Genomic DNA, 19,737 nt, shown 5'->3' on the forward strand with positions numbered 1-19,737 from the left:
GATCAGTTATTGCTGTCCCCAAAACAAGAGATCATAATTTCTTTCTGAGGCTCTCTTGTATCACACAGAATTGGTTGGCCTGGAAAAGCCTGGTAATTCCATACACTTTAGTGCAAAGTCTCAGACTAGCCACAGACATCCTTCTCTACTGGGTTACACACCTTAGAAAGGGGAAGGCAAGGATTTGATCAAAGCTCTCAGCCTCTGCAAGGAGAGAGAACTCAACTTCTCATCAGGGAGAAAGACAGAAAGAGTAAACAAATCATGTAGGAAACGAGAGAGGAAAGAAAAAAGGTTAAATTTACAGGCTTTAAAACACAAAGAGACATTGTGATCATCCATTTTGTATAGATTCCTGCATAAGCCAGGCCACAACATGATTGATTACCTCCAAATAAATAGGTGGTTAGTTCCTCTACAGCGGTAATTACAGGTGTTTTCAGAAAAAAAACCAAAACAAAACAAAAAAAAACCCCTAACACTTACTTGTATGGTAATATAGCAGTATTTTACCAGCATCACCCATTCATATTTTGGGAATATATTCCTATATCCTGTTCCAGATGCTGGATGTGAGCTTAGCTTGTGCAAAAAATACCTCAGATATGGTTAATACATTCACTAGGGAATCTCAGAAGAATATGGGATTTCCCAAATCTCTTTGGTAGAGAACATATACTGCTATTCAAACTACTTCTAAGTCAGCATTCCTCTGGGGAAGAACTGTCTCAGATGTTGCTGCAGGCTCTCATTATCATGGCAGTATTTTTGGCTGTGCCTCAGGGGAGCAATCAGACAGCTTCATCCATCCCACACCCAGCCAGCAGTTCCTGGACCCTACTTACACAGAGGGTTCTTTTAATACTAATTTTATCTCAGGCCAAGGGTTCAGGCAGTGACCTTCTAGACACCACCACAGCACCAGCAATAATTGCTTGGACTGTTAAGCCACATTAAATTTCATAACCTTGATCTGCTAAATGATACTGAAAGAAGAGTGAGAAGCCATGAGGTCACAGCTGTTCTGATCCAGCTTTATCAGTCAGACATTCACAGACCATTTTCACGCTGCTGGGGCTCCTAAGGACTCTATCAGCTCCCAACGAAGAAATACAAAACACTTCTCAAGATACTCAAGCCTTCTCCAAATACATACAAATCTGATGTGTTTTCAGAAAGCAGCAGCATTTTTTCTGGTCTCTGCTGCTTTTGTTCCTTCTGAAATATACTGATGTCCTATGTCTTAAGGAAATTGCAGTTGAAGTTTCCTGTAGGACTTGTTAAGAATGAAAGTTTTATGTGCTGAGGATGCAGGACAAGTCCAGCAGGCATTACCTCAAGGAATTCTGCAGCTCTAGAGATGTGTTGAGTCTTGCCTGATAGAGAGGTCTGTGAAATGCAGCAGGCTTTTTATTCCATGACACTCTTGGCTATGAATACTACATGTGAACAATTTAACATAAATCACAGAGAAATGTATTTGTTCAGAATTTAGACCTCTACATACTGACATATGAGAGAGCTCAAGAAGCAGATGGGGTTACCATTGTCTGCTCTCTCTTTTGCCACATGGCAAAGAAAGTGACATAAAATGGATTATTTTGTTTCTATGGAAATAAATACCATCTCCTGCTGGAAGTGCTCTTCTCTGCCTGTGTAGACTGTGGCTGGACACACAGCTGTCTGATGGATTCGTCCAGCGGCTCTGCTTGAGTCATGAGGGTCTGGGCTGTGCAACTCCTGTCACTCAGGAAAGGTGGATGTTGGAAGCTGGAACGTCAACACATCAGACAATAAACCCCACAAGCAGCTACAGGCTTTTCTGGGAGCTTTTCCTTTGGTGATAAGGAGCAGCTAGCTCTAAAGAGCGCAGAGGGTCCCTACATACATTAATGCTACCCAGTTTCAGGTTAGTTCAATTTGAGAGTGAAAATAATGTGGCAATAGGATATTGAGTAGTCTAAGTGGGGTCTCTCTGCTATTTGACATATTTTTTTCTTAAAAATTACTGCAGACAAGGCTGGGGCATGCTTGATAATCCTTGACTGAAACCTGAGTATTTGACAGCTGATGACAATGGAGGTGACAGGTTGTTTTGAGTGGATGGTGGTGATACAACTAACTTCTGTGGGCAGCTTTAAATCTTCACCAAAAATATCCTGCAACAGATAACCAACACACTGGCCTTCTACAAGCACTTTTTTTTTTTTTTTTACCTGTTTTTTTTTTGGGGGGGGGGGAATGGGGGGAGGGTGTTGTTTTCCAGTCATATTATTTTTCTGATTTCTTCATTTGGGTTTTTTCTCAGAAAAGTTTTACAAATTTTTCACCATTTTCAAGAACTTTGCAAATTAGTAAAAAAGACAAAAACAGAGCCTTTTTCCTCTCCCTGTCTCTTCCACTGCATTTATTTTTCTGGTTAAGGTGAAGGATAAAACCTGATTGTTCCTCCAATAGAAGGTGAGGTTATGTGGCTTCAAAAAAGAAAATTATTATCGCCATTTTCAAGCTATAGTATTTTTTTCTTTTGAAAAAAACCCCAGACTACAAAAAAAAACAGTGTTGGGACTTTCCAATAATTTTCTCCCTTTGATCTGCAGTCTGACAGGCAGTTCTTTTTTTCTTTTTCACTTATTTTTCATGTTACTGGTTCCTACTTTGTACTAAATTTAATTTTGCACTAAATTTAATTTTGCTGTCATTAACATAACCCAAATGTCACCGCCAACTGTCACCAAGACAGTCATTCTGACTTGAGATGAACAAATTCATTATGAATTCCTTAGGAAAAAAAACCATTCCACAGCCTGAATATCTGTGAGGGATGGAGTCTAAATTTGATCATGACAAAAATCAGTAAATCAGAGTTCTGGTTTAGCCGCTGTTACATGTTCTCTGACTCAGTCAACAAATTTATTTCATTCCTCTTCCCCTTTCAAGCCAATAGAAAATAGTTTCATGCAACTGAAAAATGCTTTGGGCAAGACTGGGAGAAGCAAATAACTTATTTACTGAATATGGGGTGTTGACTGATTCGGAATGTCTCGCCAATTCATCCGAAGTCACCAAATGTTTGGAGCTGGAAAGAGGATGTGGGGCTCAGTTAGTGGATCGAGATCATGCTGAGGGCAGATTGTTCACCTTGAGCAGTCAGGATACTCCCCACAGTATTTTTTTGATATCCAGATTCTCCTTGTCAGGGGAGCACCTTGGGCACTGGTCTGGAGGGGAGTCACCTTTGCCTGACCACCTCAGCTAACGAGTATTTCAGTCATTTGGGCTGCAGGAACTCAAAATACATCACCTCTGAAATGCTCCTGCCATGGCAGACAGGGCACATCACTGGGAGATACATGTTCAGGCCCATGTCAGCAGAGGAAGAATTCCACGCTGTTCTCCCGAATTTTGGAGTGTCCAAAGTGCCTACTACCCAGACAGCAGAGGCAACGCTCCAGCATGCACATCCTCCTTCTTTGCATGAATTGCAGTGTCATCCCACCCTTTTCATTCATCCACAAACAAATCAAAGAGGCAAGACACCAGTCTCATTTCCTTGCACGTGTGTGTGTGGTGCGTAAGGAAAGGAAAGCATATTTTTCCTGAATCTCAGTTCAGAGGCCAAATGGAAGCATTCACTTTTATCACATTCATAGTGCAGGACTGATATTTCACCTCTACAATATATCTGGGAAACTGCAAGCACAGCTCCAACCCAAGCAAGAGCTTTTTTTAAGGGTAAGGTTTTAATGATGAAGCACTATGAGAACCATACACAGAGTGCCACTTGGAAACACTTCCATGTAAACAAAGTCTAATGGTGGACACCTTCTGTCCTTCCAACACTTTGTCAGATCACACTCTGCCACGAGGGGCGAGTTCCTCTGCAGCACTCAGTCGTAGCGGGGAATCAAAGCATGGAAAGCACATGAGCAGAGATTACACAGCCTCTCAAGTCTGGCAGCCAGATGTTGGCTTGCAAGAGTGAGTGCAACCAGATGGTTTTTCTGCCATTTTTTTCTCCAAACAGTCAGAAGTTAACAGAATGACACACATAGAGATAACTTTGTTATCATATTGTGTATTTAGACACACACGCATATTAGCCCCCTCAAAACTGTAATCCCTAAGGATTACAGGCAGGACTAGGATTTTCAGATGTCAGGTCCAGCTCAGACTCTGCAAGAAGCTCCAAGTGAGAAACAGCCAGACTAGGACTTCTCCATATTGCTGCCCTGATATCAGCATCAGCCTAAAGGTGAGATCCAGAGAATCTTTCTGCAGCCACTAAAAAAAGATGCTCCTGGGTGCAGTACATGGGGACAGCTCATCAGCTGGACATGGGCATCTTTGCTTTTTTCCACCCATGCAAAACTGCCTTACAGTGAATTGCTTGGGATTTGGAATGAAAAAATACAGCAGGAAGATCGCTGCATTGTTGTGACATACTGGCTGCTGATGCAAAATGCTCAGGAAAAGCAAAGGAGGTTTTGATGGGACAGTAATACATCCCAACATGATCTAGCTGTTGGATACTTCTCTGAGGCCACAGAAACATGCTACTTTCTAATGAAGCTGACATCAGAGCCCGCTGGAGAGAAATCTGGGCAGGTCAGCTCGGAATCAGTAGATGCAGATGTTAATTTCAAGGATCAGCTTCAAGGCTGAACCCTCATCACCAGCCCACACCTCTATCTGTTCCACAGTGTCTGTGCCAGACAGCCACATCTGAAACAAAAACATTTTGTTCTACTTAATATCCTGTGCTTTTCCCTATACGAGGCATGGGCTTGCCACTCACATACTCCATGTGCACTGCACAGTCTCACACAAGCTGGAGAGAATGCATTTGGGACCGTAAGGAATATCAGCAGACAGACAAAAACCAACACTTAACTGCTATGACTTACATTCTAATAAAACAAAATCCAGGAACAACCCTAATTCCCAGCTAGATAATACAGAAAAGCAGCAATTCTGGCCCTAAGATGCTTTTAACTGACCTGGAAGGCAAGTGAAAATTCCCATTGGAGCATTTGACCCTAAGACAGGCTAATTCCAGTTGATCGTTCCCATTTTATTCAGTTATGCAAACAAGCACCAAGTCCTACACTTAAGCTTTTATGAATAACATCCCTTCATCCCCAAAAAGCCCAAGTGAGAGCTTTAGTTTTGTGACCCTTATTCCTTCATGAGAAAAATAAATAAGCAGAAAATAATGAATATATTTCCTTGTAGAACCTATTGCAATTAAGCTCAAGAAGAGGTGGGGGAGCCCAGATGGAAGAAAAAGTTCAAAGTTCTTCTGACCCACATTCCTCTCAGTGACGTGGGAAACAAACTCAAAACACTCCAGCAACCTGGCTGGCCAGTCTTGTAGGCATCTTTTACAGGAGGAAGAAATCAAAGACAGCTTGATGATGCATCCTTTGAAAGACCGCTTTTCCTCTCCTCCCTACAGCTTCTTAACACAATTCTGCTAGAGGGGAAAGAGTGGCTGGAAATATCCCAGTGAAGCATTTAGTCAGAAGGCAGATACATAGAGAGACAGAGAGCTTTCTTGAACAATACCTTTATGAGCCTAAAATATTTTGTTTGAAACAGCTTTATGTGAATGACCTTTGGAGAAGCCTGAGGCTTGAAGCCCACAGCAGCTGTCCTGACAGACAAGACACCAGACTTCCCTGACAGCTGCAGGGCCTGGGGAGCTTCTGGATTCCTGGAAACACTGACAAGTTCTCAATTCTATCCAGTTTTGACCACAGCCAAATTTTAAAATTCCTGAAAACTGGGAGCCTTTGTATTAGCTACCTCAGGTCTGAATTTCTAGAGGCTAAATAAGGGTTGCAACCTCACCATTTCCAGTCAAGTTCAAATATTGAAATAGTACAAATTAGTCCTTCTCAGAATTGTGAGATTACCTTCAAATCATGACACTTAAATGAACAGATGTTCTTCTCTCTTGCCTTCTGATTTAAAGACCCCTGATGTGTCAGTGGTATTCTTTGCAGTAACTGTGAAAAAAATTTTAACTTTCTCTTACAAAAACAAGGCAAAACCGAAATTCCTGTGCAGTAATCTTCTGAGTGTTGCAAAGGTTATGGATAAAAGTAGCTGCGTTACCATGCTACTTGCTCCTTGATCTGACCTTTACAGCTACAGTCCTAGTGCCAGTAGCATAAAGGACAAGCCCCTAAGATGCAGCCCCATGGAGCAGCTGGTGAGAAGGAACACAGCTGCAAGGAACAAGTGCAGAGCACACTCCAGAGGAAGTGGAACTCAACAAGGAACCTCAGGAGAGGTAGGGAGAAGGCAGGGAAGTATAGACTTGGCTCCTCCTCAGAAAAAACAGGTGATGAAAACAAGAATGGACTAAGGAATCATTGTCTAACTGAAGACAGACCTGGACTTTTCAAAGTTTTTACCTTTCCAACAAGGACAAAACTCCCTCACAGGAAGTCAGATTCTGAAAGCCTCCAACCTGTCTGCAAATACCATGTGCAATAACCAGCAACTTTTGTATGTTTCTGTGGAGTTCCACAGAAATTAATGCTTTCAGAAAAGTGTCCTTCCCTCTTCAAATTTATATGCAACAGGAGCCCACAACTACGGGGACTGTCGGTCACTTCACATAGCCCTCATGTCAAGACTTCCCAAGTACTGTGCTGTAGGGAGTTCTATGGACTCTAGGGATTTCCCATCAATCCAGGCATGCTTTAAAGCACTGGTGTAGGACACATGTCAAAGTTGCTTCTGTGGTGTCACAAGGCTGTGTGGGTCCACCACCAGCCCCATCAGTTCCAGGCAGCAGGTTTACCAGTTTGTGCTAATTGGTTTATCCATCTCTTTAGGTGAGAAGATCCAGAGAAAAGCTGCTGCAGCAGCAGCCCAATAAAGCTTCACTATCGCAACTGCAAAGCTCTGTGCCTCAGGTTGTGCACTCCCTGCAGACTTGGTTTAATTACAGCAATGTGACAGCCTTCATCCCCTGCAGTTAAACCTGTGGTCTCTGCACTTGAAAGACCATTCAGGATGTCGTGTGTCCCTACACAGACATGCAGAGCCCGATGAGGCAGACGGGAACCACAGAAGCATCTTCATTTTAATTAGGAGCACCTCCCCCTAGCTTCTGCCTGCCTGGCTCTAGCTGTGGTAGATGCTGTACTTTACTGTATGTGTTACCATAAGCTGCCTTCTCCCCAGCAGCACTGTCTCCTCCTGACATACTGCTCACTGAAGAGGGTGACCCTGATTATTTAGAAAGTGGAAACTCAAACAGATCCCCTCCTGAGCAGCGAGAACACCCAGCCAGGCTCCTAACCTGACTCTAGGAAATCCAACTCGGAAGCCCGAAGTCAACAGAGTAAGACAGACAGACACTCCCACCTAGTGGGGAAGGAAAAGCTCTGGGTCTCTGGGGCTGGAGCTGCTTCAGCTCTGTGTGAGCAGACCACACTCCCACCACAGAACCCTCTGCTTTTCGAATCAACAAGAGTAATAGCTATGATGAAACCTGAAAGCCTTACTTTTAATTATTAAGCAGAAGAAAAAGGCAGGTTAAGCCTACCAAGTTACCAGTATTTTTATCTCCTCATTATTAGACACGACTGTGAAAACAACTCTTACACTTTTTATAGTAGTGTAATGATTAACTTCTGCAAGGTCAATGCAACAGGCATGTAAAATATTAGCAGAAGGCACAGTGGCATTTTAAACCTACTTCGCTACATTAGAGAGAACTAAATTCTTGAATGCAAAATAAAGACAAGTATATCTTCAGTAAATAAAGAGGCTTTAATATCTAGGAGAGCATACCAGCTCACAAGCTGTATCACTCTCAGTATTTTCTGGAAACAGTTCAAGGGTTTACTGCTTTGGGGGGGTTTTAATACATGTCGTAGATAAAGGCAAAATAGAAAAATTGTAAGGTGGCAATTAGAAGCTGGAGGGGAAAAGCCTCCTTGATCTTTTTCCATTTCTGCAGGCTTAGTAAAAATACCCACAGACCCCTCCTGTTTTCCAGTAGGATGAAGGTGCCATCCTGAGGGCTCACTGGGGCTGGCCATGGCATCTCCCCCATGGCCTGCCACGGGGAGGCTGCAAGAGCTTGGCAAATTACTTTAATCTGTTCTGGTCCACAATGACATACAAACACTTTGTGATTCATATTAGCTTTCAAATGTCTTTTTATGGGTCAGCAAAAAGTCACAAATGTGCACATGCATTTCCCAGCAGCATACTGCCCTTTTGGACCCAACTGCATGTTTCTGAAAAACATTCAGCCATCAAAATCTGCAATGTGCAAACCAAAGTCTCTGTGTGCAGCAGCTTTGCCACCTGCCAGTATTTTATTATGGGATCAATCTCATGCACCCTGTTCTTTCAGCCCATGACACACTACCATTTCCCAGGTTTTGGGTTAGGTACTGCACTTTATTCCCCTCTGGAAAATTATTCCAAATTTTTATTTTTAACATAATGTGGCCTACACACAATGGTGCCTACAAACATGGCACCTTCATCAGCGGCATGGCTAAGCCCTGAGGTCTGTCAGGATGCAATTTTGCAACTCTTCTGTTTGGTCCAGGTCAAAGACTAATCCAGCACTGAAATATGCAAACTCATTGCTCCTGTCATGCAGATCAAGTCTGCAAATAATTCCATGTCCGTTGATGATACTCTGCACAGTTCAGGTCTTAACACACAGTTAACCACTGGGGTTAGGAAGGTCTAGGTAGAACAAACTAAAGGGTCTGACTTGTCCAGACAGGGCATTTGAGATCAGCTGTAAGGCTATCTCTTCCTGTTTTTCAACTGACGTAGGGAGAGACAGACCTGCCCACCTCCACAGCAACCACTGTAACACAAAGTGCTAGTTCTCAGCAGCAATTCTGATTTTACTGCCTAACACAGATTAGTAAGAGGTTTATCCACTTTCACTGCCCAGTGAACAGCTTTGCTAGCACACTTGCTAAATTACAAGCACATACTCCACCTCATAGTGCCACAAGAGCCACTTTTTCCAGATTTCACAGCAGTATGGAATTAAGTCTAAACGAGTCCTTACTTCAAATGAACCACGTTAAGTAACATTTGTGTCCTTTACAGTTGTCCATCAGAACAAGCATCAAATAATTTTCACTGCTTCACTGTCCCTACTGTTTGCCTTCAACAGTAAGTTCTCATCTTCCTGTTCCACAGACATTTCTTTTGGTACAGAGCTGAGGACCTCCCACATTAGACCTAGACAGGACTGACCCACCAGCTGACTGGAAGCAGGAGATGAGTGGATTTTTTTTTAACCTGGTGCACAGCAGAAACTGAGCCTTACCAGCATGTGCTGGGTCTCACACTATTGCCTTTAGAGCCTCAGCAAATGCTGGCTGTGCTTGAGGAGCTCTCCATGGTTTAAAGCCTCACCACCAAGAGCTAATTTGACCTCCACAGCTTAAGCACTCCTTTCCAGAGTACCAGTCTACACGCATATTTACCTCCTGTTCCTTTGGAGTGCGCAGTACCAGGATGCCTGGCACACACATTACGGCACTCGCCAACAAAGCCCTGCCTCAACAGTCACTCGTATTGAGGAGCACTCCACCAGTTTGTTTTTCATCTCTGCTGTGTGGTACTTCACCATATGTAATAAGGAACAGAAAGAAACTCCAGTTTCCTTCGCCTTCGAGAAGACACCATGGTACGCACAACAGGCCAACCATTTCTTTTTCAAGCCCATGGGCACGCTCTGTTACACCACACACGTTATTTCATCCCTGCTTCAAGCATCAAGTTTAATTTGATACTGCTGCTTCAGCAAAAGGGCTGTGCACAGACAACTCGTACTCGATACAAGCATGGAATCAGTCCCTTGGTTAAAGGATGGTCTAAGACATACCTGAAGAGCTGGCATGAAATGAGTGTCACATGCTGGCATTCAGGCTCTATGTGAACAATTTGCCTGAGCCAGTACTGTAATCTCTTGCCCAAGGTAATGCTTCCAACACTTGTTTATCAGTGTGATACACAAAGATCTCACATAAGAGATGCAGGAAGGGGTAGAGATGTCTGAAGACAGTCAATTTGGGCAGGCACAGCAACACCTATTTCCCCTTTCATTTACCTTTTCAACCTTTATGAAAGATCTACAGCCTGTAATACAACAAATTACAAAAAGCGTTTTTCTCTTCCAATTGTTTTAAGATGAAGTAACTAGACCAGATATCACTAAAAATGAGTCTCTTGTAGACAGTTATAGAAGATTCTTCTTTTGAGTTTTATTTGTTTACAGCAACAGTAGCACATATTTCCACTTAGGTATTTTAGTGCAACAAGGAAATCCATTAAGCTTCAGCAAGGTGACCTATGTTTATATGCAATGGAACAGATTAAAGTGTCTCCCTTTGTTGCACAACAGTTTAAAGCTTCAGAACTCTAAGTAAATACCTTTCACAGAATTAAACAAGCAGACACTTTGCTTGATTATGAAATGCTTTTGTTGGATGAGTGAAGTGCTTTCTGCAGTAGAACAACTCATTTGTAAGCCACGGGCACTACTACAAGAGTGGTATCAGAGTAGAACTGGTGACATTTTAGTAGTCTGTGCAAGAATCCCACTCTACTTTTTGCAAGCTGCGTATCTTGAAGATACATTCTCCCAGCTGATCACATTCCAGATGGCTTTCAAATAATCAGGTCGAACATTTTTATACTGAAGATAGTAAGCGTGTTCCCATACGTCAATGCCTAGCAAAGGAATGAGACCTGTGAAAAAAGAGGATGAATTTTGTAAATGTATGAAAACACACTGTAAAGTTTTGAATTGCATCCAAGTTGTACCCAGTTTCTCAGTCTTAATCTGCAGGAAGACAAAGAGCTCTGCAGCATACTGGTCCTTATTGCAATATTTTACAAAACTGTGCTCACACACACAACACACACAATCCATAAATTCAAAGAGCCAATTTGGGTGAACACATCTATAAGTATTCTGGTACTGTCTTGAAGACATAACTGAAAGAGATGAAGTAATTTTTGAAAGGTTTCTATCTTTTGTACAGTTATACAAGCACTTTCATGAAAAATGACATCATAAAGGTTTCTTGCTATGCCGGATTGCTTCCAATACTTTAATTACAGGCTATTTGTTTAAGTGTCTTAATTACCTCCTTGCTTTTGTGCTAAAATACCCTTGTGTCACTGAGTTTTTAATGGTTAATTTTCACAGGAGAGAGGGTGAAATTTACCCCCATTATACTCTATGTCCTTATATTAAATCTATAATTTATTTTCACCCTACTGATAGGCCACACACAGATTGCTGGCAATACATTAAATTCCTTGCCATTCTCTGTGAATTCTGCAGAATGTGCTTTAAAGGTATCTGCAAAATTGTTTGAACAAACTGACGCTGCAGGCAGATTCTCACTGGTCACAACCTCTTCCCTTTGTCAAGGGTGTCCACCACTTCCATCTGTCTCTAGGGAAGTAAGAACATTTTGGAAAGAGATCATTGCCAGTACTGTGCTGCTTGTCCAGCTGTAACATTTAGCCACATCATAGACTAATTTGGTTGACATTCATTACTCTTTGTCAATATAAAGGAACCAAATTATAAGGCTCCATTTTAAACCCAGTCTAGATAGGAACAAGAGTTATGGTGTTCATCTTCCTCTCTCTTGTTGTCTGGCCTCCACTGACAGTGCTGTGAATGAGTAGCTTCTCTGCCATAGAAAAAAAAATCTAAAGGCAAGAGGCTTAAAGCTGCTTGATTATGTGCAAGTTACTCCAGTTTCTCAAAAATCCAAGGAAGCTGAAGCCAAGCAAACAGCACTTTCACAATATGGCCCATCTATCTTCCCTTGGACTAGAAGACCACTTAATCCTTCCGCTCTTCACTTCAGTTTTTAAGTCCTACTTTACAAACACTGCTCTAAAAACTGTTTTCACTTCTGCTAGAAGAGACATTTGGTTTTTCACATCTATTTATCCATCAATTTCTTCTCAACATTGTCCACAAACCACTTTCCAGATGTTATACACTTGCCTACCAAATCTACAGGAGCAGAGGGGAAGGAAAGAAACCTGACCTGTTGTTCCTTGCAAAGGGTCTTGATTTGCACAAGCTGCTATTTGCAGGCGCCCCTGCTCCTTGTTATAGCCAAGCCACCCCCAGCCTGATCCTTGAACACCAACTGACACAGCGGTCAGCTTCTCCTTGAAGTTTGCAAAGGAGCCAAAGTCACGCTTGATGGCTTCCATCAATTCTCCTGTAACAGAAAAAAAGCACAGAAGGATCAGAGGCATATAAACCTCAATCAAAATCTCTCAAGTTTATAACAACAGCTTTTGTGAGAACTGTACTAAAGGGCCTTTACCTTTAATTGCAGGTCACTAGGTAAACAGTACTCTATCCTCCCTAAGGGGATTCCTTCCTTTAAGCTTTAACTGCTAAACTATCCCTACCCAAACTGGAGCATAATTCCAGCCACTAGGCTCGGTGGATCTGCAGCACATTTCTTCCCTTTCTGTGAACTGAGTACATATGGCAATTTAATCAGCACGGCTTTGTACAACTGTTTTCTCTTATGAAGGTGGAAAACATATATACAGCAGTAGCCAAGTATTTTCCAGTGTATACATAATCAGCTCTAGAAATTAAAAATACTTTGTACGTGAGTAGGTTTTTTTTATACTTTTGGCTTACATCCAAAACCCCCCCCAAATACCTCAGAATTTTGGCAACTGTCACACAGAAAGGTGAATTAACTCTGAAAAATAAAGATCCTTTAGACTCCTTCAAAGAGAGAAAAGATCATCAATTCTACCTGTTAATTAAAGCTGATGCAACAAACCACTGTAACGAGCACTAACCTTTAGGCTCCCCTCCTCCATTAGGGGAAAGGTTTGTCCAGAAGATGGTGTGGTTGATATGACCCCCACCGTTAAACTTCAGTGCAGGCTGAAGTGACACCTGAGTTGTAACATCACCTATGGATATAGAAAATAAAAATACATAAATAAAAACATTATCATCACCACAACAGGTAGGAAGTTTCTACTAGGCCTCCACTGATCTCCAAAATCTTTCCACAAGCATAAAACTTATCAATGGGAAACATAAGGTTTGTACTGTTACCCACATTTTCAACAGTCACAGACAAACTCTTTTAAAGGTTTATTATCTCCGACCATTTTTATGCTGTAATACGTGATCTGCAGTATTGCAACTCTCAGGCAGCCTATACCACACATGTACACTACTACCAACCTACAGCAGAATAAATCAACAAGCACAGCCAAAACACTTTGAGGACCCAGCACTTGTAAATTCTTCAGTATCATCACTACAAGGCAAGAGTATTTCTCACCCATTAGCTCACTGATTTGCAAAGTAAGCTTTTTTAAACTCCTTAAAACAATTTACAGGGCAAACAGCTTGTGCTTGAGAAAAGTCAGTAATTTCAGTGACCACATACACAGAATGTTCTTCTCCTTCCTGTCTTTTGTTTCATTTGGGGCTTTTTTTTGGAGGGAGGTACACACAGAAAAGCGACCCAGATCACTTTATTACACATGACAAAATCCTGCATCTGAAATTAAGATCAAACAGCTCTGTACTTCCTCTCCCTCCACAAAATGCTGTATTCCTTGAAGAATTCACTGGTGCATTGTGTCTCTGAAGAGTGTTGCACCACTTCAATACAGGCGCTTTCATTACTATTTTGACTTTTAAAAGCACTAAAGCATTTCAAATGTCTTTAAAGCTTTTTCCATCACTCCTATGTTCTTTAGTAAGGAATCAGTGGGGGAGCTGCTCTCTCCACTCTCCGGACTGAGTGATAGAAATTTTCTGAGTCACCTCAACAACACAGACATGAGGACAAGCCTGAAAGCAGTAGTACATCTCAAAGCAGTAGCACGTATGTTACTGAGGTTTTAATTCAGGATTCCACATTCTCAGCATTTCCTCACAACCTTCACAGAGGGGTACAGCACTGAAATAAAGCATCCAATGCAGTTTGTAAAAACATTATTTGCTGGATTCAGGTATCAGGTTAAGGATAAAAAGTCTCTCATGGCCACTCAAATGGCATCTTTTGGACATTATTCCTGAATTTTGCATGCCTTAATGACACTTTCAAGTTCATCCAGGGCATACAACACATAGGTTTACTCAGGTATCAGCAATTCTCACTTTCACCCAAGCACAAGCAGTTACATTCCACTGTGAAACCAGCTGGCAAGCAGACAGAAGTGTGTCTATACAGGAATAATTTCTTTGAGGTAAACTGTTATCTTAAAAAAAAATCATCACAACAGCAAAAAAACCCCAGAAACTATTCCACCTTCTTAAAAAGATATACACGTTATTTCACAGACTTTCATCAGTCCAACTGAAAGGCTCAAAGTTTAGAAAAAACTCTGGTTTAGCGTAGTTCTGCTATACCTGCAAAGTTTTTGCAAAAAGCAGCGTATCTCAAATTTTGAGATTGTAACAAAAAATTCCATGATGGCTTCCTGCATATTTTAGTGTCTCACATGGGCTTGTGACTTTCACGACCCCTTCATTTGACCAGTGACATAACTGACACCAAATTCAGATCTCCCCACTGCGTGCTGTATACATTAACTGCATGTTTGTCTTACCTCCACTTGTAGGCAACCAAGATTATTTACCAAGACAGCGCAGAACATCTGATGTGAAAACTATCAAGGCACACAAATTTCACTTGATCTAACTTTGTTATTAACCTTTTATTGCAAAGTACTTGTTCAGCAAAATTGCTACAATTTCCTACTGACTCAGGCTTTGTTTGGTTCAAGTAACTAATGGAGAATGGACTAAACCCACAACAATCAACAAATCTTCTAGTTTTACAGCACTACAGAACAGAATTTATGCTTTTTACTTATATTTAATTTCCAGTTAGCAGCACCACTGAAGCTACAACAAAGGACTTTCCCCAAACAATATTGCCATGACATAATTCAAAACTTTTAAAAGAGAATGTTTCCCTTCTTTTATTTCTTTTATGTTCTCCTGTATCATCTATTCCATTAAGCTTCCATCTCACCTGCTGACTGTGGATATACAAACCTTTTGCCAGTGCCTCTTTGTACTTCTCCTCGACAACGTTCAGGTTGTTCACGTAGGTGGCATGGTGCTTGCTGTGGTGCAACTGCATGATCTGTGCATTAATATGAGGTTCCAGAGCAGCATAGTCATATGGCAAGTCAGGAAGAGTGTGCTTTTGTCTAGAAACCAAGCATCCCAAGGGTGCTACCAACTTGGCACTGCTTCTAGAAAAGAAAAAACAAACAAACAAACAAACAGAAGCAAGTAGTCTTATTCAGTAAAACTTGGGCTTTACCAGTGAAATATACTGAATGTTATGATCAGCTGCTTTACATACCTGGAGTGATATCTTAGCCAAAAAAAATCAGATTTCTATTTCTCAAGAGTTTAAAGCAAGCATACTTTGCAGCTCAACAGCAAAGATGAATTCACACAAAGGTCACACATACAAGGCTTTGCACTGTGAAGCTGCCGCTGCTTCTCAAACCGAGCCTCCAGGCCACTGCAAAGACTCATGTGCCCTCCTCCAAAGCATGCTCGAAGGAAAAGTAGGGAGAGCAATTAAAAGCCAGTAGTAACTTGATGAAGCTTCAAAGCTTCACCTAATCTTTACTGATTAAAAATAGAACCAAAGATGTCGCTGAAACGTCCTTCCGTCGCTAAACACAAGGTCCCTGTACTGGGAAATAAAAAAGCAAAAAAACCCGCAGAGTCACCGGGTTCCCGAGACTGAACCTCCCCAGCATTTACACGGACATGTGTTTCCCTGGCCCCACGGCGGGTACCGGGAAACCACACGGGGCGTCACCGCCGCGATGCCCGGCACGGACACCGCGCAGGCTGCGTTACCTTTCCCCACTGAGACGGGGATCACAGGAATTGACTCTGTTGGAAGCCGAGGTGAGCCTGACCGGGAAGGAGTGGCAGAAACATCCGATTGTGACTGGCTCAGGGGCCCCGTGTATTTTGGGCATAGACTTCCTCCGGAATAGTTATTACAAAGACTCTAAGGGACTCAGGTGGGCTTTTGGAATAGCAGCTGTGGAGGCAGAGGGCATTAAGAAATTGAATAGCTTGCCTGGACTATCGGAGAACCCATCTGCAATAAGAGTCCGGTTCTATTTGGTTGGTTTTCAGAAACGGGGCTAGTAAGGCTGTGAGGGACTTTAACACCTCGCACTTGTCATGAGACATGACAAGGGCCACGACGAGAGGAGAACCGCCGGGCCGCCAGGACGGTCAGCTCTGAGGCCCGCCGCCGTATCGCTGGTGACCTTGACATAAGCCAGGGACACGCCGCGAGCAAAGCCCTCGGGACCCTGAAAAGCGGCCGAGTGCGGCGACCCCGGCCAGCAGAAACAACAGGCTCTGGCAGCACCGTGTCAGGTCACCTGAGCTCCTCGGCGGACGGCGGGGGCAGAACCTGGAAGGGCTCAAGGACGACCGCCAGCAGCCCCCGCCAGGCCGGAGCCGACCCGGCGGGGCAGGCGGCAGCAGCGCGACCTCCCTTCCTATAAAATGGCGAGAGGCAGACACCGAGGGGCGAGAAGACGACCCCCCCCCGCCGCCTCCTCCCCCGCTGCCGCCCTCCCGTCCCCGGCTCGGCGGCGGAGGGCGAGGGCAGGGCAGGGCAGGGCGGTGCGGCCGCCGCCCCTAGCGCGGGGCTCTGCCCAGCCCGGCGCTCTCCGCGGCGCGGCAAAGCTCTCACCTGCCCGCGGCGGCGAAGCGGCGCAACATGGCGGCGTCTGCAGGCGGGCGCGACTCTCAGGGCGCAGCCGCGGCCCGCCCGCCCTCCGCCCCAGCCTCGGGGGCTGAGCTCGGCCGAGCCGCAGGTGACACACCCCGCGGTCACCCCCGGCCTTCGAATTCGGGAAAATACCATCTCTTAGCAGTGGGTGTAGCTCGTCTTTATGAAAAGAACGGCTCCTAGAATCGTTATCTTAACAGTCAGGCCCGCAGTAATTTCGGCCGAGGCGAGGCCGCCTTAGCGCCCCTACGAAACAGCTGAAATGCCGCCCGGTGCCTGTGTCCCCGAGAGGATACAGCAGCGCGGCACGGTTCGGCTTGGGAAACGTGCCTCGCAAAGACATGGTTCTGGCAGGGTAGCGACGGCACCGGCAGCTCTAATGCTACCCTTTCAGCGGTTTTGGTCTACAATTTTTTTTTTTTTTTTTTTTTTAATTTCCCCCAACATCTGCTTTCCTGCATGTAGCAATTCAGCGGCCTCTGGTGCTCATGAAAATCCCAATTACCTTAACCCCCCCTCAGCTAAAATAACCGGTAGAGTTAACGTGAGTCCATTAAAAACTGTCTCCTCAGCGAGGTCAGGGAGGAGAAGCTCATCCCTCAGAGTTAGAAGGCATTCTGCATACAAGACAAATATTAGGTAAAATTTAAATTATATGGAATTAATCTCTGCTACCACAAAACCTTTGATCTTTGTATTTTGTCTTCTTAAAATACACATAACCTTAAGATCTTACAGCACCCACATTTACCAGACTATAAAAACTCACATTACAAAAATTTAGTGAGGGCTAAGCCTGAACCATTTTGTTGTGAATAAATAACCTCGTCTTGCCAGTTTGGAAGAAATCCACCTGGAACGACCCCACAAAGGGAATCCCAGCCCCCTGGGAGACACAGAGCTTCTATCCCTGACTTCTCAAGGCAGCCTAGAAAAGGCCAGTAATTCAGCTTCTCTGATCAGCCAGAGGTTGCCCTTGCAGGAATGTGAACAGTGAAAACAGCTGTCCTAGCAGTAGCTAAGATGTAAGACAAAGTGTCCAAAATCAGCAAGTTGTTTCTTCATCCCCGGCTACTGAAAACACATACATCAAAATATAGGTTCTATCTAATTCCAAAGAGGACTATATTGTACTTATTGGATCAATAAAATGTCTTTTTTTTTGTTAAAATGAACCAACTACATCCAGGATTATTAAGTGTTGTAATACAGGCACCAATAGCGAGGCAAAACCATGAATAAATATTACAGGCTTTAGCATTTGCATATGCAGTATTACACTGCAGCTCACTAATGCTTGTAGCAAGTGTTCCATGAAAGCAAGCCAATTATGTAATTATTAATTTTATTATTAACTGGCACAGTTGCTGGGTTGCTTTCACTTTGGAATTAAAAAAAAAAAAAAAAAAAAAAAAAAAAAATCACACAAAGCACCCCAGCTGGCTTATTTAGAAGATACTGTCTAAGAAGAGGATGACAAGGGGAGTGGTTTGTCTTACACCTTTTTACCTTTTTCTTCCCCAAACAACTTGAAGTCTGATGGTATAATTTGTATTTCTGATTGTTTTAATACTATTTAAAAATAACATACCACTCTTGAGAAAATAAAAGCCGCATGTCAAGATGATTTTCAAGTCATGACTGTCCTGTAATACCTGTCTGATTTAAATAAAAAGTCATCGCCACTGGGGAACTGTGCCTTTTTTTAGTGACCACAGATTTCCCAACAAGGCTTTTTACCATCTGATCGCATAAAGCCCCATTACTATACTGTGTTATGAGTATTTGAAGCATCTTACAAATACTGTATTTTACCATGCGCAGGATCCAGGATGTACATATAAACACATGCTACACATGCTACCAATATGATGCTAAGAACAGATAAAATTCATCATCAGGGACTTCTGTTATCTAAAAATTTCCTTTGGGTGCCAGATGCCAGTACCATTTTTGCAGAAGTACTTGTCACTTCGCTTTCATGCATCCAACCATTCAACTGCTATTCAAGCAATCAGGCCTGAAGCAACATTCAAAAGCAACATGGCATCACTCATGGAATTTATACTTCCAGCGATGACTACCAAGTGATTTTAAACACTGATGTGAACCCTGTGAAATTAACACAGCAGTGGTACTAGCCATGGACTAGCATGTTTTTAATCGACAGGCGTAGATGCTGGCAATTTAATTACATCCATTTGTCTTGGACAATATTACTGCAGACACTGATTTATGCCACTTAAAAATGCTACCACAGAAGCCCTTCTATAATCTTAAGAATTTACTGGAACTGTAAATTTAAACAAAGTCAAGTGTGCTCTGGAGCTTTTGACAAAAACTTTCAAGAAGTCTCTTTCCGCAGTGAATTGCAAAGCAGTTAAGCTATTTCTTTTTATTTTAGTAGCTATATATGCATTAATTTTATTAGTCATCTGGTAATTACAAGACTCACAGTCAGAAAAGTGTTTGGAACTGGACTTAAGTCCACTCTAAAATACACCACTAAGTACTTTTGTCTTACACCTTGAACAATGCTTTTTCATTTTCTTGTTCATGTGCTACCAGCACTATAAACTAGTGGACAGAAAATAAACACCAAAAATCCAGGTTCTGAAATTCATAGCTCATTGCTACTGAACACAAGTATGTTTAATTAAAAGGAATTCTTTCATTCTCTGCACCTGTCAAAAAATCAGTTGCCTGAGGAAGGCATTTAAAAACAAAAGTTATCTGTTTCAAAAGGCTGAATTGCTAATTCCTTCAAGTTTTTTAATTTGTGCATTTACCTGTTAGGTACTTCAAGTTTTGGGGTTTGGCTTGTTTTCTGAGTTTTTCTGTAATCGTTAATAAAGCCAGGTTCAAACTCTAAGGCTTACTTTTGTTAACTTCTCCTTTCCACCTTCCCCCAACCCCCACC

At 42.7% G+C, this 19,737-nt stretch overlaps 1 protein-coding gene across 1 annotated transcript; it reads right to left on the reverse strand.

Moving 5' to 3' along the window:
* Positions 1–10,243: 10,243 nt before the first annotated feature.
* On the reverse strand, positions 10,244–16,874 carry SOD2 (superoxide dismutase 2). Its single transcript, XM_040058103.2, has 5 exons — positions 16,779–16,874; positions 15,092–15,294; positions 12,865–12,981; positions 12,081–12,260; positions 10,244–10,755 (listed from the first exon to the last, which is right to left on the reverse strand). The coding sequence occupies exons 1-5, from the start codon at positions 16,805–16,807 to the stop codon at positions 10,610–10,612; spliced, it is 675 nt and encodes a 224-aa protein (XP_039914037.1). The 5' UTR covers positions 16,808–16,874; the 3' UTR covers positions 10,244–10,609.
* Between the last annotated feature and the right edge of the window lie 2,863 nt (positions 16,875–19,737).

Source organism: Hirundo rustica, chromosome 3, assembly GCF_015227805.2.
Source record: "Hirundo rustica isolate bHirRus1 chromosome 3, bHirRus1.pri.v3, whole genome shotgun sequence".
Classification (NCBI taxonomy): Eukaryota; Metazoa; Chordata; class Aves; order Passeriformes; family Hirundinidae; genus Hirundo; species Hirundo rustica.